Raw genomic sequence first — 26,608 nt, 5'->3', positions numbered from 1 at the left:
TCACAGATCAAAGAACAAAGCTGAAGCATTCCATATTCATTGGGACAGCTAAGTACATATAAAGTACTTTACTCCCACGTTCCATTCAGTAGGCAGCATCACTGTGTTGCTTTAGAGAGTCTACTCGGGGAGTGGAATACCTACATTACATACATATAAATTTTTCACCATCGCCAACTGGATGCTTGCAGCAGATGTGTCAATGTAAGTTTTTATTATTGCTGTATGTTTCAGTGCACAAATTTCCCAAATGAAAGATGTATTAACATAAACACACAATAACCAAAAACTGCAAACAGCATATAGACTAAAGCAAGCTTTTGCTCTCTGCCAACAGAAAACACTAAGAGCTGCAGATCTGAGGCCAGCGAGTGCACACAACTGGCACCAAATCACCAGATCTGCAGTCCCTAGACACAAGTGTGCTGACATATAATAGATAAATACAGTATGTGCCTTTTTACCCCATCAGCACGTGCCCATTCTCTTAACAGAAAACGTCTAGCTACGGGCTGCCGATACCGACTTGCCACTACACACCAGCCACTACAACTCATGTACTCTAGCACAGAGTTAAAGCAGCATGAAATGATATGACTGTATCCATCATCCGAGTTCACTTTCACTTGATGCCCAGCTGGGTCAGAGTAGGTGTGGCCATCACCAAAGGTGACACCTTTGTGCTAAATACACCAAACAACCTACAAATTTAATTATGTACCCTTCCTTATACTGCATAGGCACCATAAGAAAAAGTTTCATTACTAATATCCTACCTGGTGGTGTCATTTTAATGGCCAGTAGCATCCTTGGGGAGGAGAGGTATACGCTGGAGAAGACCCCATCACCCACACCCCATGATGAGGGGGGGGGTGTCAAGTTTTATTGAAGCAAATAAATTATATTTGTTTTGAAGGAAATTTGACTGTGGAGTTCATGTGTGTGATGTTTTTCCTTTTGACTTTCAACTCTGGTCTTATCTTTTTGTGGAGATAATCAGCAAAGTTGCCAAGAGGTATGTGGTGGTGGTGTATGAACTGCGACTGATTTATGTTTTCCAGTCCAGTTGCTGGATCTCTGAATCATTTCTGAAAGTACTCAGACTGCTATAGGGATTTTATTTTTGGTATAGAGGTAGTGACAATTTTTGTTGCGTCTTGTGGGTCAAAGCAATGCTGGCAGCCTTTATTTAAACTGATTTCATAAAGAAATTATCTGCTGCAACATTCCTTTCTTGGTTTACAAGTATCACTATCAGAGGTATTACAACTTACTCTCCTAAAATCTTTTTTTTCTCCTTACTGAGGTGTGCAATATGTATTATATGTAAACAATTCACCCCCACACACGTCGCAAACCTATGTTTGAGACATATTCATCTATCGGGCTGCTTAGGCAATACCAGGGTAAACCTTTTTCTAGGTAGTAGCTCCTCAGTATCTTTCCATTCTCACAGAAGTGAAATTTTTAGCTTGCTGAGGTCTGATCTGGGTTGACTTTCTGACAAATCTAACCCCCTGCCCCCACCCCCAATTAGTCTAGCATTCCATTCCGTTATTTTCTTCTCTCGTGAGACAAAATGTTCACACATTGAAAAGTCCAGACAGCATGATAACAGAGCACTTTTTAGTACTTCTGCAAATATATGAATCCAGAATGTTAACCACCTAACTTGGTTTAATATATTAAGTTTTTGTGATCATACAGATTTTTCCTCCACTGATATTTACCACTGCTTTAAACAAAAGGACTGTACAGGAACAATGAGGATAGCTACCAAAAATTCTAAATAACAGCTGTCACCAATGTAAGACATGTACATTATTTTGAAGTGTGCAAAGTGGAAATGCTTAAAAGTAACTATTAAACTATATAAGCAGTTGCAGTATCTAAAATTCTTCAGTCAACTTTATTATAAAAAAATACAGATTTTTGTAACAATATTTTTCATAATTTGAAGCAACACCTTGCTTTTATATACAAACGAGGCATAACAAAAGTTAAATTTCTTTATAGTTTCTCTCAGTCTTACAATATAGCTCATTTCTTAAAAATCTTACAAAATGGAAATTAAGCAGCAATTCACAGTTATGGTAAAGTAGATTGTTTTATTCACGTAAAATGTCATTGTTTTATTAATATGCATACTGTAGTGTCAGAAATGAAATTTATCAGGCAAAAACAAAATACCATGTCCCATAACACATGTATTAATGAGAGCATGACTGACTTCAGTGGCCAACGCCACAATGCAGAACAATTTAATCCACAAATTGCTGTGGTAGTTGCATCTTTTATATAACAATAAAACCAAGTTTCAACTTGGAACATTTATTACAAATTGCTTAGTCTTAAGACAAAGAACTAGTTCAATTCTCCAATGAAATGACAAAAGTAACTACACCCACTCACTCAGTCCTGGTTTTATAAATGTTAAGCCATTTCCAAAACTGAAATTTTTCTCAACATTCACTCAATTACCAAGTTGTTTTGTGTTGCATACAAACACAATTTTACAGTCATTATCACCATCCTATTTTCTTCATCATCATTATAATTATAATCATCATTTATTCTCATCATCAACATCACCATCTTATTCTCTTCATCATGACCACGTAAGACAGGAATCTGCCATTTGTTGAGTAACGATTTAGCAGAATCTGGAACAAGAATCACACCCATCTTACCCAAGTTGAAATTTCATCCTCTCATGAAGAATAGAGTTTTTCCTCATAAAATGTCTGAAAAATTAATATTCAGTACCCTAAACAACAAGAAATGTATTTCAGAATGGGACTTTTCACTCAGTAATTACAGGAGTAAAATTAGTATACTGCTACAGTGAAAGCCAGAATTTTGTCACTACTGGGAGAAGCAGTATCTTCAGAAAATATATATATACATATATTTAAAAAAAATGTTGTTCAACGTTCATTTGCTACAGTTTTATTTTCGTGGAACACTTATCTTCATTGACACTTTTATTCAGTGAATACTTATGGGTTTCGAATTCCTCAATTTAATTTATATAAGAACTGTCTATAGAATAATATTGCACTAATCTTATGTGTGGCAAGTAGTATAGACCGTTTCATGTGTTTAAGCAACAGTAGAGACCATCAAAAGATGTGAAGAAACATACAAGTTGTGATTCAGAAGTTTCACAACTGATTCATTTCTGAGTAGAGGAGCACGCGCAGACCGGTTCAGTCGGGTGGCGGAAGTAGTGGGGGGTCTAAGGGAACGAACAAACATTGCAGCAGTTGCCTCCAGAACCCTGGAGAGTGCGCATCGCTTGCAGCGTGAGTGCATGTCATTGACCTCAGTCGAAAAGTGGGAGAGGCAAAAATGGAGCAGTGTTATGCAATAAAGTTTTGCGTGCAAATGAAAAAAACTGTCACGGAGACGCTCGGTATGATTCAAGAGGCCTTTTAAGGAAGAAGCCACGTCCTGTGCAATGGTTCTCATGTGGCACAAACGTTTCAAAGATGGGCGTGGGAATGTTGAAGACGACGACCACTCAAAGGCCATCATTAAGGCAAATAGATCAAAACTTTGAGAGAATGCAGGAACTTTTAAGCAATGACCATTGTCTTATTACTAGATTAATTGCTGATGAACTGGGACGTAGAGTACAGTGTGGAGGATTGTGATGGAGAATTTGATGATGCGAAAAGTGTGTGCCAAATTGGTGCCAAAAGTTTTGTTGGTGGATCAAGAGAAACGGCACATGACTGTTTGCCAGGAAATGCTCCAACAGTTGGATGTTGATCCGAACCTTCTGGAGAAGTGGTAATGAGACCTGGGTCTACGAGTACGATCCTGAGTCAAAGCATCAAAACTCAGAATGGCACACTGCTTCCGTAGTGTGAAGTGTATGCCTTTTAAGTGATTCACAAGGAGTTTGTTGCTCGTGGACAGAATGTCAAAGGTAACTTTTATGCTGGAGTGCTCCACCACTTGAGGGATCGAGTTTACCACATCTGCCCGGCAATCGAGGGCATTTGATTCTCCACCACGACAATGCGCCCACTCACATGTCGCGTACTGCTGCCGAAGTTATGGGCAAGTTCAATGTGACGTCGCAGCCACCCTACAGCCCCGACATGGCTCCAAGTGACTTTCTTCTTCCCCTAAACCAAGACAGGCCTAAAAGGGAAGCAATTCGACTCCATCCAGCAGGCTTCGACAAGAGCCGTTGACAGCATGATGCCCGAGGCCTTCAAGAAGGGCTACGAACAGTGGAAGATGTGATGGCAGCACTGTGTTGATGCTGAAGGATCATATTTTGAAGAATTTTAGTCTGCTGTACTTAAATGTCCAATAAATTTCTAGTTCTGAGTTAAGTCTTGAAACTTTTGAATCACATCCTGTATGTAGTTTATGAGAGTCAACTGACAATCGTCACTTACAGCCTTCCTGATTTCTTGTGCAATAGCAGACCAGTGACTCTTGCCACACTATTTGCAGTCATGTGTCTATCAACATAAGCATTCTGTAATTAGCAATTAATATCTGCTACAGAAATGCCATTTTTAAAAGTAAACAGTCACCGCATACTGTTTAAATACTGTCAATACGATGATGAACAAGTGCACAGTACATTTTTCAACAAGAGGGTATTTTTTTCTTTATAAATAAATTCTACAACCCCAGCAACCACTGCTGGTACGGTATCTTTTGTTAAGGTTTTGTTTGTGTCATGATGGATTCTTATAGATTCTACAACTTCAAATGACCCAGATAAATAACTACTGAAGGCGAGGGAACTTTAAAAAGCAAGTTACACATTATCATAGCAGACCAAGTACCTTTTATTGAATGCTGCACTTTACTTCAAAGTGGCCCGATACATGAAAATTTCTCAATATTGTCGCAAAGTCTCTAAACAACTGCCAGAACATAATAGCAATTACTCAGTTCTTTGACAACAGAAACCCAGTTCTTGGTCATGGAGCCACTCAGGAAATGCTGTTTAAATGTCTTCAGTTTTGAAAAACTTCCCTCTTCCTCCCCTTCTGAATCTGCTGTCTATATTCATATCTTTGTCTCCCTGCTGAAAAACAGAATGCGACAGATACTTCAGGCGGACATGAAGGAAAAACCTGAAACACTGAATTGCACCTTCATACTACGCTAGCAACTCTTATGGCCCAAGATCCACGCAAGTCTGTTTTCACAGCCCTAGAAACCGTGGGATGATGATGATGAACTCTACTTATGCCAGTATGGAAAACACGCCATTAAGTGTACCTAGATGTCATTTAGATGTTATAAACAGATATCTATTCCTTTGTAATTGAGTAATTCAGCGCAAAAGCATCTTTCCCCACCAGCAGGAAATGTGGAAGTAATGAGCTGTCTCATACGTTGAAGGAAAAATAGAGAAAACAGGTGTCTGGTTCCACATAATAGTAAAGTGCTGACTTATTAACAGGATTGTGTTTCAGAAGAGACCTTTCAAGTTATGACAATGCTTTCTTTTGAAGAACTTTTCCACAGTGTGTCGTTGCATAGACATTTTTCCTTCAATTTACTGGATTTGAAGGGTTTAACGTAAATGGTTTCTTTTTTCCAGAAATTTCAATAAAATTGAACTGTGTTGTCAATAAAACTGATAAACTCATTTTCATTTCAGCATAACACAAAAACAGCTAAATGAGATAAAAACAACGAACATACAGTACTTCAAAAATAAGAAGTCAAAAACACATACAAGAATTGGCAAGAGAGACACCAAAAGCAGTAAATAACAACTACTATACCCGAAAAAAAACCATTGAAACTGGCTATAAAATAAACATTTCTTTTGCTGTCTTTTTAAAATTTTGAACATGGTTGGAGCAACAAATGTAGGATGAAATCTTTCTGTTGAAATAGTAAACAGCCAACCAGTTGCAAAATGAATGGTTTATTAAAACCCCTTTACCATGGTTTCAGTGTTTATAAAAATGTCTTCTGAAGGAGGAAATACTGACAACTGGCTTACACGTTGTGACAGAGGTGCGTTGACAGGCATCTTTCAGCTATATTTTAACATACGTTTACCACAACATGCAATTCAGTTGTCAGTATTTCCTCCTGAAGACTATGGGTTTCGAAACACTGAAACCATGGTAAAGGCGTTTTAATAAACATTCCATTCTGCAACTGATTGGATGTTTACTGTTTCTACAAATAAAATACTTACAATCTGAGAGTCCACGATTACCTGTAATTTTGCAGCACAGGTAATTTTGATTTTCTGTGCAAAAATCACCGGGGTCTGTAATATGTTTCCCAGCTCTCCCCAGAACCTAAGTTCTTGGAATTTCAACAGTAAACCTCTCCACAATATACAATGTCTCTCTTGTAGCATGTCACCTACAGTTTAATGAGCATCTCTTATGTTTCTGTGCTTACTAAATGATCCCATGATAAAATTTGCCTTTTGTTTGATCATCTCTAATGTGCAATACTCTAACATCCATCATAGAACTGTTCTGTAAGCCACTTCTTTCACTCATGACTTACATTTCCTGAAGTGTCTCAACGAATCTCAGCTCATTATCTTCTTTTCCTGCAATGAGTTGTGTGTGTTAATTTCCACTTCAGGTTACTCTGCATGATTACTTTAAATATTTTGAAGTTGCTACTGTTTCAGCGGTTTATCGCCAACAGCGTAATTGGACAGTAAGGGATTTCTTCCCCTACTTGTATTGGTTGGTTAATTTAAAAGGGGAGGGGGGACCAAAATTTAAGGTCATCGATCCCTTGTTCCTGGTAAAATAATTACACAAGGGAAAGAAGAAAAAGTAAATGTGCAGCACAATAACAGGAGAAAATGGCTCTGAGCACTATGGGACTTAACTTCTGAGGTCATCAGTCCCCTAGAACTTAGGACTACTTAAACCTAACCAACCTAAGGACATCACACACATCCATGCCCCCGGCAGGATTCGAACCTGCGACCATAGCAGTCGCGCGGTTCCGGACTGCGCGTCTAGAACCGCGAGACCACCGCGGCCGGCACAATAACAGGAGAACCAGCCACTCTGTGACACATTAAAACATCCATCCTAAAACCATTAGAGTTGACAACACAAAGGGACAAAGGACATGCGCCAAAACTTATATAGAATGATAAAATCCACCATCACGTATAAAACGTAAAACTAAATTAGCCAATGAGGCCTTGTCAGGCAACGAGTCTGGTAACTGAAGAGTGCGTCGCAGGGCAGCAAAAGAATGACATCTCACCAAGACAAGGGCCACTGTCAGCCGGGTGCAGAACTGACACTGAGGTGGGTCACCATGGCGCAGGAGATAGCCATGTGTCACCCAAGCATGGCCAATGCGAATCTGGCAGAGAACCACAAGGTCCCTGCGAGAGGCCCGCATGGAGGACTGCCACACATTCGTAATCTCCTTAATGGCACGCAGTTTGTTGTGCATGCTGATGTTATGCCATTTCGTCTCCCAAAACCGCAAAACCTTGCGGCCTAGTACTGAATGCAGGTCAGTTGCAGATAAGCCGACCTCCACAAGTGGTTTTGGCATAGCCTGTTTGGCCAGCCTGTCAGCAAGTTTGTTGCCTGTGATTCCGACTTGACCTGGGGTCCAGACAAACAACACTGAATGACCAGACCGTTGCAGGGCATATATGGACTCCTGGATGGTTGCTACCAAAGGATGACGAGGGTAGCACTGGTCGATAGCTTTTAGGCTGCTCAAGGAGTCGGTACACAGAAGAAACGAGTCCCCAGGGGACGAACAGATGTGCTCAAGAACACGAGATATAGCCACCACCTCGGCAGTGAAAACACTGCAGCCATCGGGCAAGGAATGCTGTTCAATATGTCCTCCATAGTCATACGTGAAGCAGACGTGACCATCAGCCATTGAGCAGTCCATGTACACCACTTCGTGGCTCGGTACATGTCAAGAATCAAGAGGAAATAGCAGCAGAGAGCCATGGGCTTAACTGAGTCCTTAGGACCATATGAAAGGTCCAGACGAAGCCATGGCCTAGGTGTACATCATGGAGGAGTACGTGAATGGACCTCAAGTATAGGTGGTAAAGGCAGAAACTCCAGTTCTGAAAGAAGGGATCGCACACGAACTGCAATGGGAAGCCCTGAGCTGCACTGCTGATGCAGGAGATGAACCGCTGTGGGTGGGAAAAGGAGACTGTGATTCGGATGTGCAGGACAACTACAAACTTACACAACATAACTGGCCAGCAGTTGTGCACGCCTAACCTACAATGAAGGGACTCCAGCCTCCACAAGGATGCTGGTCGCCAGACTCATCCTAAAACCTCCTGTCACTTGGCAAACGCCACAGTGAAGCACTGTGTCGAGTACATGCAATGATGCGGGCGCCACTGAACCATAAACCAGACTCCCATAGTCAAAGTGGGATTGAACAAGGGCTCTGTAGAGCTGCAGCAGCGTAAAGCGATCTGCACCCCAGTTGGTGTTGTTCAGACATCAGAAGGCATCGAGATGCTGCCACCACTTCCACTTAAGCTGACGAAGATGAAGAGGCCTAAGAATCGATATGTCTCCACTAAAGCAAGTGGATCGTCATTAAGGTAAACTTCTGGTTCTGGATGAACTGTATGGCGCACACAGAAGTGCATAACAAATGACTTTGTGGCCGAAAACTGGAAACTGTGGGGTAGAGCCCATGACTGCGCCTTATGGATGGCCCCTGGAGGTGCTGCTCAGCAACACCAGTACTAGGAGTAGTACGAAATGCAGAAGTTGTCTGCGTACAGAGAGGGAAAGACAGACTGCCCTACAGATGCTGCTAGACCGTTAATGGCCACTAAAAATAGTGATACACTCAATACAGAGTCCTGCGGGACCCCATTCTTCTGGATGTGCGGGCAACTATGGGAGGCACCAACTTGGACATAGAAAGTATGGAGTATTCTGAATACAAATCGGGAGTGGCCATCTGAGACCCCACCTATATAATGTGGCAAGAATATGATGTTGCCAGGTGGTGTCATACACTTTTCGTAAATAAAAAAATATGGCAACCAGGTGTTGGCATCTGGAAAAGGCTGTTTGGATGGCAGACTTGAGAGACCCAAGATTGTCAGTGGTAGAGCGACTCTGAGAACCTGCCCTTACATGGAGCCAGTAGGCCATGTGACTCCAGCGGCTTACAAACAACATTGGTGAGGCTGATGGGCCGATAGCTCTCCACATCAAGAGGGTTTTCACTGGGTTCGAGCACCGGAATGATGGTGCTCCCCTGCCATAGTGATGGAAAGACGCCATTGCCCCAGATCTGGTTGAAGATGATGAGGAGATGTCGCTTGTAGTCAGATGAGAGATGTTTAATAATCTGACTGTGGATCCAATCTGGCCCAGAAGCTGTGTCTGGGCAATGTGCAAGTGCACTGAGGAGCTCCCACTCTGTAAATGGGGCATTATAGGATTCACTGTGGCATTTAGTGAATGAGAGGATTTTCCCTTCCAGCCGCCGTTTGAGAGAGAGAAAGGCTGGGGGGTAATTCTCTGACACACAGGCTCAAGCATAGTGCTCAGCAATTGCATTTGTGTCGGTAGATAACATGCCATTTATATTAACACTGGGAACACCTGGTGGGGTCTGGTACCCGAAAAGAGATTTGATCTTTGTCGAGATTTGCGAAGGTGACATATGGCACCCAATGGTTGAGACATCTCTCTCCCAACTGTCCTGCTTCCATAGTTTTATAAGTTGACGAATACGGGCATGGTGCCGCTTATGCCGCTGTACAGCTTGCCGACACTCCTTAATTGCTTCAACGTCTTCCAGTGACCACCAAGGGACTGCTTTTCGCTGGGGCACCCTAAAGAGCGAGGTATCACATTTTCTGCCACAAACTATTATTGTAATCACCTGCTTAACCATCATATCGATGTTAAAGTGTGAGGGAGTTTCAACAGTAACATCAGAAGTGAAAGTTTCCCAGTCTGCCTTGATTAAAGCCCATCTGGGCAGGCATCCATGGGCCTGATGCCAGGGCACCGACAAGAAGATAGGGCAGTGGTCACTACCACACAGGTCGTCACGTGCTCTCCAGTGGATAGATGGGAGAAGTCCTGGGCTGCAAATTGATAAATCAATGGCCGAGTAACTTCCATGAGCCACACTAAAATGTGTGGCAGCCCCAGTATTTAAGAGGCAGAGGTCAAACTCCGACAGTATAGTTTCGGCATCTCTGCCTTGGCCAGTAAGCACGGTGCTACCCCACAAGGGGTTATGGGTGTTTAATCTCCCAAAAGTAGGAAAGGCTTAGGGAGTTGATCAATCAGTGCAGTTAATACATTCAGGGATACTGCACCATCTGGAGGAAGATACACGCTGCAGACAGTAATTTCCTTTGTCGTCCTTATTCTGAAAGCCACAGCTTCAAGACGGGTTTGAAGGGACACAGTTTCATTACAGACTGAGTTTAGGACATAAACGCAAACTCCAACCGACACTCGATTATAGTCACTATGGTTCCTGTAGTATCTCATAGCCGCAGAGGGCAGGGGTCCGCATTGCCATGGAGGGCAATGTAGAAAGCAGGTGTAAACTTAACAGTTGCTGCAGCTCAGCCAGGCAGTGAAAAAAAAAAAAATCTGCCAGAATCTCCACCTCATCCACAGACACACAGCTTGTAGATAGTGGTGGTGTGAGTGCAACTGCCATTCCCTTGGTCTTGGGAACCTTCTTTTTGATGTCTCTCATTACTCCTTATGTTTCCCTGGCTGGGAGGACTTCACTGATTCAGTCTCCAGGACTGAGGATGAGCGTGAAGCCCTGTGACAAGCTACTTTTGGGCTCTTCAGCCACTGGCAAGTGTCATCTTTCCCACTAGCACAAACCTGGGAAGGGAGTAACCCAAAGGACTCCTTTCTAGTGAGAGGAGTCAAAGAAGCCTTATGCTTCTCTGGCACAGAAGTGGGGACTGAAATCCTCAATGGTTGGGGGGATGCTGCTCCCGTCTTAAAGTAGGTGGTGCGGGAGCAACAGGGAGGGAAGTGCCCCCCACCGTCATGGGGGCAGGTGTAGTCTCCCAGTTCTGAGAGGCAACAGGAATGCGAGGAACTGATGGGGCACCAACTGTTCTCATAATGGCGGCGTAAGAGATGGTTATAGCCACAGGATGTAGGCCCTCAAATTTCCTCTTAGCCTCAGTGTAGATCAGTCACTCCAGGGTCTTATATTCCATGATTTCCCACTCTTTCTGTAAAATCCTGCAGTCTGGCGAGCAAGGTGAAAGAGGCTTTCTGTAGTTGACACAGATGGGAGGTGGGGCACATGGAGTATTGAGATGTGATGGACGTCCACAATCTCGATATGTGACACTGGAAGTACAGCAAGAAGACATATGGCCAAAATTCCAGCACTTAAAGCAACGCATTGGGGGAGGGATACATGGCTTGACATCACAGCGTGTGTTAGACCATCACCTTGACCTTCTCGGGCAATGGGTCACCCTTGAAGGCCAAGATGAAGGCACCGGTGGCAATCTGAATAGCCCTCGGACCCTGATGGGTGCACCAGACGAAATGAACACCTTGCCGCTCTAAACTGGCATGCAGCTCATTGTCAGACTGCAAAAGAAGGTCCCTGTGGAATATAATACCCTGGACTGTACTTAAGCTCTTATGGGGTGTGATGGCAACAGAAATATCCCCAAACTTGTCACAAGTGAGTAATGCCCGTGACTGGGCAGAGGATGCTGCTTTTATCAAGACTGACCCAGAGCACATTTTGGACAAGCCCTCCACCTCCCCAAACTTGTCCTCCAAATGCTCCACAAAAAAACTGAGGCTTCATGGACATGAAAGGTTCCCCATCAACTCTCTACATACGAGGTACTGGGGTGAATAAGCTTCACTGCCTTCCTTTGACTGGCGTTCATCCCATGGTGTGGCCAGGGAGGGGAACGATTTGAGGTCATATTTCTTAGCATCGAAGTTGGACTTTGCCCACTTAGAGACTGCTGGTGGTGGACCACCAGCAAGAGATGACATACTATGCTTCATGGCATGTCATCTGCCATGATGCCACCCACTCCGACCAGGGGCCTTCTGCACGGGTGCCACCCAGACTCAGCAAGGACCACCTGGCAGGATGACCATTGCCGGGAGTCCTGCTGCCCCAAGGAGATGGGCACCCCTACTCCATAGCATATGTGGGGAGTTAATGGCACAGGCATCAGCAGATCAATCACTGTGTTGTCAGGGGGCTACAATCAACAGGGCACATGGCGGCCTCACCACAACGGACTGGCTACTGTGCTGAATATGAGGTGCTAAGAAGTCCATGGGTCATTGTTGGTGCAGAAAGAGATACTGCATACTGCATGGTGGAAAACACACCCAGGAAGATGTCCTCATGCAAGAGATGGAGAATGAGCATGACCGCAATGCGACGACAAGAAAGTGGGCTGAAGATCTCTATGCACGATGGACACGATACACTATGTAAGGCGCCCTTCCCCAATTGGCTCACTCTTCGGGAAAATTTAGAAAGATGGAGGTGTAACCCGACAGGGAACCATCACATAAAGGTCGAAACGTGTGAGACTCCTTGTAGTCATCTCTTACAACAAGTAGGAATACCTTGGACTTAACCTAACCCAGGACTTGCAGGGGGACCCTATTTGTGTGCAATATATTAACTTTATTTATTATTTTGAGAGACAACTGCTGGTCCTTGCACCAATCATTGATTCCCCACAGGTCTTTTGATTATGTTCCATTAATAACATGTTTAATTCTGTCTGCTAGTAAGTCCAGAGTCCGGTCACAAATGACGGGGGTGGTGGGAGAAAATGCTAATGCGCAAGAGCCTATGGTGTGTCATTGCATGTTACACATTTGGTTAAATTTAGTGACAAGAAAATTAATACAATATGACTTCGCAATTTATACAGCAGACAATGCATTCGAAAATGTGACAATCGACTGTGCGTTCAAACTAATCCTTGCTAAAATGTGGGTTTGTTCTTTCTTCCACTGGCACCTTAAAATCTTATCTAATACACAGAAAGCTTTTATTTTTTCTGAAGATGTTACTGTGGAACTGAATCAATTGCCTTCCAAAAGTTAAGAAACTTAGCATCGATATATGAACCCTTATATACAGCACTCTGGATTTTGTGAGTGAACAGAGCTAGCTATGTTTAGCAAGATCTCTTTCCTCATTATTCCTCCCCCCCCCCCCCCCCCCCCCAATCCATAGTTTATGAACTGTCTATTTAGTCATTGACGTTTCTGTTCTTCTTTAGTCTTGCGAACTGTCATATCATACACTGGTTACATAACACCAGTCATGTGTTAAGAACATATTAGCGTCACAAGTAAACGTGATAAAGTGAGAGCAGTCACACAGACTTCTCACAGAAATTAAAAACAATAGACAGGTGTTAACTGTTTCACAATAAAGAAATTCAAGAGTCAAAACTTCCAAAATTGAATGCAGGAGTCCTAACATGTGGTACTTGTGTAGAACAAATAGGAGGTACATATGCCTGGTGTTCTCTTTGTTACACTTCGTAGTTGTTAACGGACGTTACAAAATGACACAGACACAAATCTGAATACAGATAACAGACACATCAATGTCTGGACAGATAGTTCCCAATTTTGTGATAAAAGAATATAACAGGGCAGGACACAGGTTTGAACACGGATCTTCCCCTTCACAACCCAATACCATAACCAAGACAGTGCCCATTCAACTAAGATCGATGCTGCTCATCTTTAACTTGAACGTTTCACTATTTCTAATTTAATTATTTTTTCGTAGTCAGTACACCTTTCTGTTTTCATGCTTGATATGTGGTCAGTTTTTGATGGACTATCTGCAGGGACATCTCATCACTAAATCTGAGGGGGGTGCAATGGGGAGTGTGTCTTGTATGTGGTTTGCAAGCTCACCCGGGCTGTAAATGGTGGTCGGCTACATATTTAGCACAAAGCAGCCTTCACAACGAGAACCTACAAAAAATGTCTTCATTTTTCTACTCTGACACATGGTAGCTTCAGAATTTATTCTTTACGAGCTCTGACAATAAATGTTTACCTATACCACTATTAGTCATTTGTCGGATAGGTTCCATTTTCTCCCAGATATACCTTCAGTGTTGCGAACTTTTTGCTCATTGTACTTACATTCATCTCTGAATGAAATTTTTAATGTTTAGGACTTTCGACCTTTTCACGTATTTTGTGTCCCTGTTCTGCAATGCACCTACAAATATTTCACAAAAGCAAAAAATAAAAAATGTAGACATATGGAAAATTTCTCATTGATATTCCAAATGATGAAACATAACTTCAGACAACAGCTCCAGCAAGAAATAAACAAACAACACATTCTAGTGATGTAAAAACAAAGGAATAACAATCATCTATTAGGAAAAACAAATTACAGCAGTCATTATACCTGTTGTCTTTACTTGAGGCATGTGATAAGAGGTGTCATTCATCTTCAACATTTACTTTCACTCTGCCCATTGGTTTCAGATCTGATGATACTTCAAAATTGCATCCTGTGGCCTGTATTATGTCTGGCACAGTTGTATCTTCTGCAATTTCAACCAGTGTCAAACCATCTTCTGCATCAACCTCAAAAACACCCTATAACAGATTTTTGATGAACTACAACATTTCATTTCATAAAACACATGAAATATATACACCTAGGGAAAAAATTCTTTGTTATTAACAAAATCCAACAGATAAATTTTACTTATAATGGATACTTAAATCTCAGTAAGTGGACAAATAATATTAAAAAAACCTAAGTGGCCTATCCAGTAACACCTTCCAGCTTTCGAATGTGGGTTATCTTCCAAATTTTACATACTTATGGACACAAATCATTTAGTCAAATTGCAAATTCACCAGATGGTTAAAAATATCTAATGACTGAAAACAAAACTGCTTCCATTGCTGCATGCATGCTAAAATTCCATATAATTATATAACCCGTTTCTATTAACACTTCGGTGGCAGAATTTTGGTTGGGTTCTTTGTGGAAGGAGACCAGACAGCAAGGTCATCGGTCTCATCAGATTAGGGAACGACAGGGAAGGAAGTCGGCCGTGCCCTTTCAAAGGAACCATCCCGGCATTTGCCTGGAGCGAGGGAAATCACGGAAAACCTAAATCAGGATGGCCGGACACGGGATTGAACCGTCGTCCTACCGAATGCAAGTGCTGAATTTTGGTCATGACTTTCTTTCTTAATATTATTTTAGAAAATAGAAAGCTAGTATACCTGATCATTCATGAAATTGTAAAAAATTGATTTTAACCTGATAAATATGGTGTGATCAAATATGATGCACATGGCTCATTTTAAACTTAAGATGCAGCTAGAAGCTTTATATGGCCCTATTCATCACTCGTGACACACACTCTTATCTGATAAAGATATTATTGCAAATAAAAACTCCATTTACCTGTTATATAATTGCTTCAATTAACAAAATAAAAAACTTACATTTTTAGACATTTGGGGGGAAAAAAAAAAAAAAAAAAAAAAAAAAAAAAAAAAAAAAAAAAGTCCACGCACATCAAACTCAGAGGGCAAATCTGACATTTCAATGACACTGCTTGCTATGTTTGATAGCATGCTTTCACCAATCTGCTTCTGGTAACAGTTGTTACATCGTCGTCTCACTGCAGTTTCAACCAGTTTGTGAGTACCATTCACTGGTGTCTCCTTAACATTGTCAATCCCAAGCAACTAATCTGCAAGAGCCTCATGGAAAGCAATGATACCCATTTTTTGTGTTTTAATTTGAACATACAAAGTATGAGCATTTATAAAAGTAGTATTGAAAAGTAATTCAAAGGCCACTTTGAAGAACCACTTCATTGACTTCCATAGATTTTCTTTTGATTTGAAAATCATTGAAGGATCTGGTGTATTGTAATCCACAATTGTATTTCATTCTTTCACTTCATCTCTCCTTGTTTTCACAGTCTGAAGCTAAGGTTTGTGTTTAGTTGTCAAAAAAATGATGTCCCTCGTCATGGCACTTTCTAACAATCACCTTTGTGTTGCTTTCCACAACCACCATTCCCCTCGTCTTCAATATTTTTATGATAATAGTTTTTGGATTTCCCCTTCTTTTTTCATGGAGAGTCCCTACCAGATGTGCTTTTTTTCTAGCAGAATGTGCACCAAGTTAATAGAAGTTTAGAAATTATCTACGAAGAGTGTCCTTCCAGAATTCAAGTGATTCCAATAACTCCATGACAATTTATGTCTATATCATTAATGTCTTTTCCACAACACACTTTAACATTCCAAGTACATCCACTTACAGCACACACTTGATATCATTTCATCCTGTATTTAAAATGTTTTCCAGAAATGTAATGATGAATGTGTAACCTTTCACCAAATGGAACCATTGTTCCATTGGTATGAACAGTTTAACCTGGAATGAAAGCTTCCTGGAATTTTGTGTTCAGACAGTTCACAATCTTCCTAATTTTTAACACTTTTTCATGTTTTCACTGTCACAAAAATGTATGCAGCAAAGCAAATATGCACAAATATGCATGGTGCATGATTTTTTTAAACAACGAAAATGATGTCTCCATGTTTCTCCCTATAGATGCATTTGAGACTGGGCAGTGCCCAAAACTAGTAGTGATGATAACGAGTATTTACAGGAACACAGAAACATCTATCACTACAACAATTTGAAGGAACCATAAGTGGCCTGAATTTGGATTATTTTCATGATCTAAAGTCCAATCAAGGAGGAAACATTAAGATAGCAGTTAAAAGGCTATTTAGTGTGCATTACATACATATAGATCTCAACATGAAAAATGTATGAAGGTGCTGAAATGCACATTGCCCACATCTCCAGTATTGTTTCCATGCAAATTAACATATTTCTCAATTTATTCTTTTCTGAATCCTGAAATGAACTGATTACTGCATGGCTTCGAATAATTCATTAACTGCGGTTCTTCTTGCTTCCGTCCCCAACAATGTACATAGCCAATTTCATGGTGCAACGTGTTTGATACCTTACTGTTTCACGATATGGGATAAGGTTGATTTCCAGTTATTTTTTATTCCACTGAAATAAGCTTTCATTCTATCAATATGTTTGATTTGTTTCTGTTTCATTAAAATTGTAATCATGATGGAAAATTATACACCTCCATATTTCACATGCCATATCTTCCACGAGCTAACCTGCCACTAGCTTAGACATCACTATGTTGATATTATATAACACTGAGATTAACAGCCCACTTCCACACTGGAAAGCTTAAAAACAGAGAAATTCTGGATTAAGTGCAATAGACTGTTTTACATACAGATAGTCTAAAAGGCGACGTTAGAATGTGTCAGGAGATAACAATATGACGAGTCTGTATAGTATTTCGCTACATGGCTTCTCCTAGACCAGCTAGGAAGCGGCACCATCACCACAAATATTTGGCAACACAGAGTGCATGGCCCTGAATAGACCTGCTAACTTCATTTGACATTCATTTCCTTGCTCAATGATTTATGCTATATAATCTTCATGTAAGGTGAGACACTGAGAAGTAAGGTTTCATTTCTGAACTCCACGTATTCTGTTCTTTATGTAAGTCAACTGTTCTTATGTTTGATGGTGCATTATGAGGCTCACTGACTGATCTTGCGATGAGAGCGCTGCTGTCAACAATGCCTCATTAGCTCAGTAGTTCTGCACACGTTACGATGTGACAGTGGTGGGGATTGCAACTTCAAATCATGGTGGGTACAAGGCCACTCAAAGTTTTCAGTTCCCATGGAGCTGAAAATTGCTAGAGGAAATTCTTTAACGAAATGAGAAGAAAACCTTTAAACATTCAGCCTTCTTGCACTCTTGACTCTGAACTGTTTTAATGGCCCTAGGTGTCCAATTTGCAAATATCAAGCTCCATCAATATACAAAGGTCTCTGAATAGATGTGAATCAACTCTCAATGATACCAATTTGAGTTTTGTTCGTCACATAGAACCCACATTTCAAGGGGAATAGTTATAAAGTGAACATACTGATTAATATAGTTCCTCTGTGCTAAGTTTCTGTAGTAGCAGTTAGGCACCCCCTTTAAACGTATGCTGACACTGGAGTTAGCAACTTCTTTACATTCTAGGTGGCTTTGAAGATGGGCAGACTTTTTGGTTTTTAAATCTAATTGAATATCTTAAATATTACTTTTGATTAACGTTAAGTTCTCCACGAGTCCATATGTGATCCTCAAAATGTGCAGTGTGTGTGCGCGCTGCTCTGAAAAGTATTTGTAGAATCTATCACATATATTTAATGTAAGAAAGCAAACAACAACAGTAAAATGCTGTGCACCACCATTACCTCACTGTGGCTTGCCAAAAATAGACTAATTCCTGACAAAATATCTGCATGAAGAAGCACTCCAAAAGAAGAAAGTGACCTATAAAGCATTAGTAATATTTAAAAATGTGGAGAGGTATTTTAATTGAATCACAAACTATAACAATAATTTTAGTGTAGGAAGTTTCAAAAACAAGGAAATAACTAACAAGTGAACCTTCCAGTCTCTAAAATTCAGTTCAGGATGAGACTTCACAGGTCGGTAGTAGACATCAGACTCACAGAAGTCTTAAAGTACACTATCTAGAAAATTCCGAGAAAAAAGGCTCTAAAGTTTTAAGCGTAGCTCATATGTACCTCATATACCATCAGAAATAGCATCACAGCATACGGGTGAAACTGTTAATCATTAGCATTCTAGAATGTTGTATGACCGATCTGGGTTTGATCCTACCTGCTGGCTCAATTTTATTTTGTTTTCTTAATTGTTTGAAAAATTATAACAACTTTTAAGTAAAATTAATAAACTAATGTATTATCAATTAAATCATAAATAATTTCATTTTGTTTATGAAATTGCTGTCCCAGGATAATTAAAATTTGAATTACACTCATCAATACTATCCTTTTTTACCTTGTCAATGGAGGTAAATTACAGTAGTAGTAATTACTGTCATTCCTATGTTATTACAAAATCGGGCAACATTTTAAGCTGTGGAAACGTTATAAATATTGTTGTAAATTTGAGGAACTGGAGTCTTCATAGAAAATCAGAGTATCACTACTGCCCTATTGTATATACAAACAGGAAGTGTCAAGGCCTGCATGGAACTAATCGAGCAATGTGCCTTACTTGTTACAGTGCCAGTCCTTTCCCCTGACTTTTGCAGAGACTGGAGCTTTCTGTACTGTGAAATATTATCGGAACTTTCACAATATTCTGAATTTAAAAAAATTGATCAAGGAATATATTATGAAAGTATCATAAGTTGCAGATTTATTATACAATGAAGTATTGAAGGTGATGTTAAAAAATGTGGTTGTTTGTTATGAAAGCTTGCTTGCCACAAATAACGTGATTGCATTGGAATCTTTAATGACAATTTCTCATGAAGCAGTGTTGATGGGAGAAGAAATTTACTGAAGTACTGTGGACATGTTGGTTGAAAAAATACTTGTGACTGATGATGAACTTGCTCGTGAAAATGAAAACTGTGAAGATGAACCTATCGAAAAGTATGAAGACCATAGCTCATCGGATGAATATGAACCAGAAGAAAAGAAGGCAAGAGAAGCATACTTTCTTAGGACTACAAAATTAACATTGTTAATATCACAAAGCCTCATCCCACGAGGAAAATACAAACATGACAAAAGGAAGAATGCAGCCGGCTAAGAAAGAATGTTTATCCCAATGGGAAAAAGAAATATAAAAAAAATGGAGAACTCAATTTGATAAGTATGCAGCAGTCAGTTCCTGGATGTATGATAATTTTGTTGAAGCCTGAGAGAAGTATGAGCAAGTGACTACATGGAATTTACAAGCATGGGCTTTAGCTGCAGCACAACAGTTTACATATTTTGAATTTAAAGTTTCAAAAATAAGTATGGGAATCGCCAGAGAAAAGTGACGAGATTTGTTTCAAGAAAAGAAACAGCGACAACTGAAAAAATGTTGCTAGCTGCAGACACTTTACAAACCCAGATGTTAAAACTGATACCAAATTTCAACATAGATTTTGTTATCAACACTGACCAGACAGGTACTTATTGTGGGGTATTTAAGAATTCATTTTCCTCTATTTTTAACAATTCTCTGACAAAATACTTCAATTTTTGTTTTTTTCCTTTTTTTCCTGTCCAGGATGTCAGTATTAGACGGTTCACAACAAGAGTCTGGCTGTCAGAGGAAGCAAAACTATTTTCGTCAAAATACACGACAGGAACAAAGTGACACACACATATACCGTTCAATACACTCTCCCTCTGTCTGGACACATCCTAGCTCAAGTGTGTTTTGTTTACAAGAGGCAACCGGTAACTTTTTTTAACACAGCAAGCTCCCAGTTCAGGTTAAGGCATTCACAAGCCTGCATGGATAACCAAATACATGAATAATCCAAAATACACATTTTTACCAGAAACTGCTGCTTACTGTATCAACAAAACATGCTACATGTCAAATTTGAAAGCCCACTGCATTATTTGCCAGGAATTAACAATTTATTTACAATATCACTTAAGACACACCATATTTTTTCTCTCTTGCTTTCAGCCACTATTGACAAACTGTTGTCCACCTTCTTTTTCTCTTTCTGCTCTTCATGAAATTGTTTTCTGATCATGGTTCACATTTTATGGAAAGCCATAACATTGGTATAATCAAACATATTTTATTCTGCATACACTAATAACAGATAAAAGCATTTTAGTGCCTCAGTGAGTGTGATACTGGTTCCTCGATCATTTAATTCACTATATCTGGGTGACTTACATGTAGTGGTAAGTTCATTATGCCTGTGAATGCACGCAGTTTGTTTGAAATTTTTGCTTATAGCGAATTTTTTCAATTTGTGTTCACTCACTAAATTCACAGTCTTATGTTCAGCAGCATGTGTTAAGTTCTATATATAGGCATGCCCTTCCACTACAGTCCTGTTTCATCAGTGTTTTAAATTTGTCTGGGAGAAAAGATTTCTATTCTTTGCAACTGGAGAATTTGCTGCAAAAAAGCGTAAGTTGTGTTTTTGTTAGCATTATGTTTCCCACTCTGAACAGCAATTTCTCAAATTTCAAAGCAGGGCTTATCAAGCTAGATATTCTGATAAAACATTACATTTTTATCCATTCCTCAAATTTTCTTCAAATCTGCTGCTTTCTATATCAACATTGAATCAGATGTGGTAACTTGTGCTGCTTCTGTTCTGAAACTACAAATGCAGTGCTTCATATAGTTTTTGATGCATCTAGTTTTCAACAAGTTGCTGTTTTCAGGTACTTATTCTTTGACAGCCTTTTGTCAGCTATTGTTGCAAAATTTAGTGTTTCTTTATTTTTCTTCAAGTCTTTCACTGTTTGTATGCATATTCCAAGATTCTGGGAAAGTTTTACTGTAGGTTCTCTCTTTTCTAAGCTTCTGTCTGCCTATGCTTGGATTAAAATAAGTGTGACTGACATTTCAGTGAGTCAAGTGGTAGGGTGCAGTAGCTTGCCAATTTAAGCCCCTCACTGAGCACCGTCTGGCTGGATCCTGACAATACTGCACCCCAGCATTCTACTCTGTCAATCGAAAAGTTATTTTATTCATTCCGTAGTACATATAACCATCCATAACTTCAGCAATTTAAAAAAAAAAAGATATATTTTGGTGAACACTCACTCAATGTCACTAATATAATCTAGACATTATGCTATTATTGATAAAGGTCAACAGCTAGAAAATTTGATCAACAACGTGTTCCTTCTGTCAGCACAGAGCAAGAATTCTGGATGTAACTGTCCCAGAAGAAAATCTAAATATTTTTTTTCCTATAAACTTCAAGTAAGTTGGAAATTATTGAACTTTGGCTTCTAGGGTACATGTTAGGTGAACATACAGACAGAAAATCTGCTACACTCATGTTAGAAATGTAGAGTTACTGCATTTATCTGAAGATTAAATGGGAAACAATGGATAAATATTTCAGAGATGTCTGACAGCACAACTGGAGCCTACGTCACTTTCTGGTGATAAAACATGAATTACATGCATAGTGGTGTATTCCAAACGAAGAAGTTACCCTTTAGTGAGGAACTAATGTAAACTGTAAAGTTTAGTCTTGACAATAAGTGATATAATGACTGTCAAAAGGTAGCAACTGGAAAGAGTAACTAAGTGCCATTATATAAAACACAACAATGCGAAAATCTGTACAGAATAAATGTCTCCCTTACACTTACCATTAAAATAAACTTCCCTTAAGACAATGTAAGGTGTGCATATGGAGTAGTACAACTGTTTTTAGTATTTAACATTCTACTAAAAAAATGAAAAAATGAAAAACATGGTCATTATTACACCTTACCTTTTCCGTTATTATCATGTCTACACAGCTTTTCCCTGTCAGTGGTAATGTACACTGTGACAGAATCTTGTGTGCACCTCCTTTTGCAGTATGCTCCATAGTCACAACCACTTTTGTTCCAGGGGCAGCTACCAAGTCCATTGCACCCCCCATTCCTTTGACCAGCTTCCCCTGAAACAAGACATAACGCAAATTTGATTTATCTGTATTATGTCATTATCAAATTTTGATGACCAAACTGTGTATTTTTTTCCTGCTACTTCAAATGATCCATTCCATTTCTGCTTGAGGACAACTTATCTTCAAACTATATAGACATCCAAATAAATGGTATATCAACAAAAATATCACTCTTTAAAAATATAATAGATCAAGAATCTACTCACCAAGTGGTGACAGGAGAAAACACATACAGAAGTTCAGGAAACATTAAGCTTTTGGAGCCAGGGGTGGTGCCTTCTGGCATAATGGTTGAAGGGGAAAAGAAGAATACAGGAAAATGACTGGTGAGATTTAAGAAGAAACGACAGTTAGGAAAAAGTCACCCAGAACACGGAGTTGGAGACTTACCAGAAAGGATGAGAAGGAAAGTCACCATTCCTCTTCCTTCACTCCTCTTCCATCCCTTTCAAACCTTCTGCTAGGAGGAGGAGCCACTGGCTCTGAAAGCTTGTACATTTCCAGAACTTTTATGTGCATTTTTGTAACGCAAACATAAGATACAGCCGAAGCTAAACTATTCTACACCATAACTATGCTTACATTCCTGCAAAGTATATAAGACAGCATAAAGATATTGGCCTATTGAAGCTTTAAACTGGTATAAGAAGTATGATCCAAATGCTCAGTTTGGTAGTGTGTTTCATGTGAAACTTAAGGACCAGGATTGAGACCTGGTCTGACTCATTTTAATAAGGTTAATGGCATACACAATGCCGCAGACAGAGATATATTCTGAATTTTTATCAGAATTCATCCTTCAGTGATCACACCAATAACACTGTCACACTGATAATTGATGGTATTTACCATGTAGTTTATTGGTTTAGTTAAATTCCAGCAAAACCCCTGTTTCTTTAAAGAATCAAACTCCAATGTATAAAACAATGATAAAAAGTTTAGAAAAGGTTTGAAATGATATGTAACCTTTGTTTGAAGCCACTAAGTGCTCCAAATCTCAAATACCAGATGAAGTATGAGTATTTGTGCACCAATAGTTATGTTTCCTCAAGACAAACACGCAGTTTGTAACTGTAATATTTGTCTTACTGTGTTAAACTTTTAACATCTGATTACATCTCTAAATGAGTAGATTATGACAGCATTTTAATGTTTTTTAAATTCGGCCTATAATTATGCAAAATAATCTACTCTAAGTTGTCCCTATGCTGAAGCTGGTATCGTGTTCCAGATAAGCATTTTAGTAATACAGATTATCTTCAATCAAGCAATTACAAGGGGAAAAACGATAGTTTGATAAATTCTTAAATTTTGAACACAACATAATTTACTAATAAGGGAAATAGTGGTAACTTTGACTAGTAATGAAATTACAGAACACAGTCTTGAACACCCAGTGGTGATAACCACAACAAAGCTGGATGACCAAAGACAAAATAATTTAGAAAATTTAAATGATTACCACAACCATAACCACCACCACATCAAAACACACACACACACACACACACACACACACACACACACACACACACACACACACACACACACACACACACACTCTTTACTCCAGTTAGTTGCTGAATACTTACTGGTATCATCCAATTAGCAAGATCGCCATACTGTGAGACCTGCATGGCTCCAAGGATAGTCAGGTCAACGTGTCCACTAAATTAATATAAAAAGAGAGAACATGATAATGATGATGATGATGATAATAAAAATAATAAAAACATCAAAACTGTAAAAAATAGGACTGCTAACATGATAAGAAAAAAATAAACAGAAAATGTGGGCTTTAATTGCAAGGCCATTAATCACATAAGACGGCATCTCTCCATTATTATTGTACATTGAAAAAATACAAACCCTCTTATCATTGCAAAGCTCTCATCACTGCTAAAAAATGACGCTCCAGGTTGAACTGTCACAGTTTGTTTGCCAGCATTAATCAGATCTGGATCAACCTCTTCCTGAGTAGCTGGGAATGGTCCTAGCCCTAATATACCATTCTCACTCTGCATGCAAACTGACATACCTTCAGGAATGTAGTTGCTGGCAAGCATTGGTATACCAATACCAAGATTAACTGCAAATATCATTAAGGACACACTCCCAAGTAATGTTAAATACAGTTATACAGAAATTAATTATTAAACAAGGAAGATTGGCATACAAAGATTACAAATTGCTTTCTATTCTGACCTAGAAAAGGGAATAGTTAGCAGACCACTTTCAAAAGGATACCATACATGCCATCCTTGAATTCAAGGGCAGCACGCCTAATAATTCTTTCACGCATTGCGGCTGCTGGGCTTGAACTTGCTGCAGAAGAGCTCTTTGATTTTTTCAGTAAGGTTAATTGCTGCAGAACACAAAACTACAGTAAGAATCAAAATTATGACTTACTGTCAACAATGAGAAACTTTGTTTCTATTACACTCAGTTTGCTGTGAATTATTTCATAACACACAACTCATAAAATCATCTAAAGCTACTGATACTGTTAGCTACAAATGCAAATGGAAGCACAGTTCTAAAATTAACTTATGGTTATCATGTTGACCCAAATATTTTTACAATGCAAACTCCAGGCAGCTTCTGGCCACATAGCACATGCAACCACCAATTCCAACATCTCGGGCCGGAATGCAACTTCACATGGGATCCAAGCAGCAATCCGGAAGGGAAGGGATAGTAGTGTATGGGTGGGGAGAGAGAGAAACTGTCTGGTAAAGTATGCAGGGACTAGACTGCCAACATGCACAGCATCAGGAGGTTGTGGGGTAGGGAGATGAGGAAGAAAGGAGAGGAGTGGGGAAAGATGGGCAGATGCATTGGGAGGGGGCAGCAAATAAACAGGTTGGGCAGAGGGTGTGGTGACAATGTTTTACCATAGGCTGTGGTCGGGATTATTACCGGAGCAGAGAATGTGTTTTAAGGATAAGTTTCCACCCCTTCTGTCCCATCATTTTCTCCCCATTCTCGTCTCCCACCCTAATATTTGCAGCAAACTGCCAACCCATCGGCCCATCTTTCCCCCACTACTCTCCTTTATGCACCTTTTCTCCCCACATCCGTGTCTCACAACCTCCTGAGGCTGCACCTGTTGGCAGTCTAGTGCCTGCTCACTCCAACAGACAGCATTCATCTCTCCCCCCACCCGTACACTATTATCCCTTCCCCTCCAGATCCCTGCTAGCATCCCACGTGATCTTGCATTCCAGCCCAAGACACTGGATTTGGCGCGCGTGCGTGTGTGCTCCGGGAGGGGGGTGGGGGTGGGGGGGGGGCGTATGTGTGTGTCTCTTAATGACAAAGGCTGTCGCTGAAAGCTATATGCAAGTGTCTTAATTGTGCCTATCTGCAACTTGACATGTCTTCTTCACGATACGTAGCACTCTGTCTTTTTCCCTACATTGCAAATCTACATCATTACTCTGCAATTCACATTTAACTGCTTGGCAGAGGGTTCATCGAACCACAATCTTACTATCTCTCTACCATTCCACTCCCGAACAGCGCACGGGAAAAACGAACGCCTGAACCTTTCTGTTCAAGCTCTGATTTCTCTTATTTTATTCTGATGATCATTCCTACCTATGTAGGTTGGGCTCAACAAAATATTTTTGTATTCGGAAGAGAAAGTTTGTGACAGAAATTTCGTAAATAAATCTCTCCGTGACGAAAAACGTCTTTGCTTTAATGACTTCCATCCCAACTCAGGTATCATATCTGCCATATTCTTACAATAATTTTAAAGGTTATCTTCACTTCTGTAGGACACCCACAATTATAGCATTACTTTATTTAATTTCTAACATCATTAATCCAATATACAAGGGTTATTGATCTGAAGTTGCTAGCTTTGTGGCTGCACCATATAATGTATTTCTTAGTGTATAGGTCAGCAGAATAACAGATGTGCTATCTTTAATTATTTTATTAATGAAGCAAATAAGTGTCAAAATTATCTGTTATGTTTTCCAAATTCTCCTTTACCTACAACAAAATAAT

At 39.8% G+C, this 26,608-nt stretch overlaps 1 protein-coding gene across 1 annotated transcript in view; it reads right to left on the bottom strand.

Moving 5' to 3' along the window:
- Nucleotides 1-1,890: 1,890 nt before the first annotated feature.
- Nucleotides 1,891-26,608, bottom strand: part of LOC126299549 (succinyl-CoA:3-ketoacid coenzyme A transferase 1, mitochondrial) — a 75,411-nt gene continuing 50,693 nt past the window's right edge. Inside the window, exons 6-11 of the mRNA XM_049991543.1 lie at nucleotides 24,839-24,956; nucleotides 24,461-24,680; nucleotides 24,184-24,259; nucleotides 22,412-22,582; nucleotides 14,431-14,624; nucleotides 1,891-2,663 (exon numbers count right to left, since the gene is read on the bottom strand). Of these exons, the coding sequence (XP_049847500.1) occupies nucleotides 14,466-14,624; nucleotides 22,412-22,582; nucleotides 24,184-24,259; nucleotides 24,461-24,680; nucleotides 24,839-24,956 (744 nt within the window). The 3' untranslated portion in view covers nucleotides 1,891-2,663; nucleotides 14,431-14,465. The remainder of the gene's footprint in view (nucleotides 2,664-14,430; nucleotides 14,625-22,411; nucleotides 22,583-24,183; nucleotides 24,260-24,460; nucleotides 24,681-24,838; nucleotides 24,957-26,608) is intronic.

This window comes from Schistocerca gregaria, chromosome X (assembly GCF_023897955.1).
Source record: "Schistocerca gregaria isolate iqSchGreg1 chromosome X, iqSchGreg1.2, whole genome shotgun sequence".
Taxonomy (NCBI): Eukaryota; Metazoa; Arthropoda; class Insecta; order Orthoptera; family Acrididae; genus Schistocerca; species Schistocerca gregaria.
This window is presented reverse-complemented; position numbering and strand designations above follow the sequence as displayed.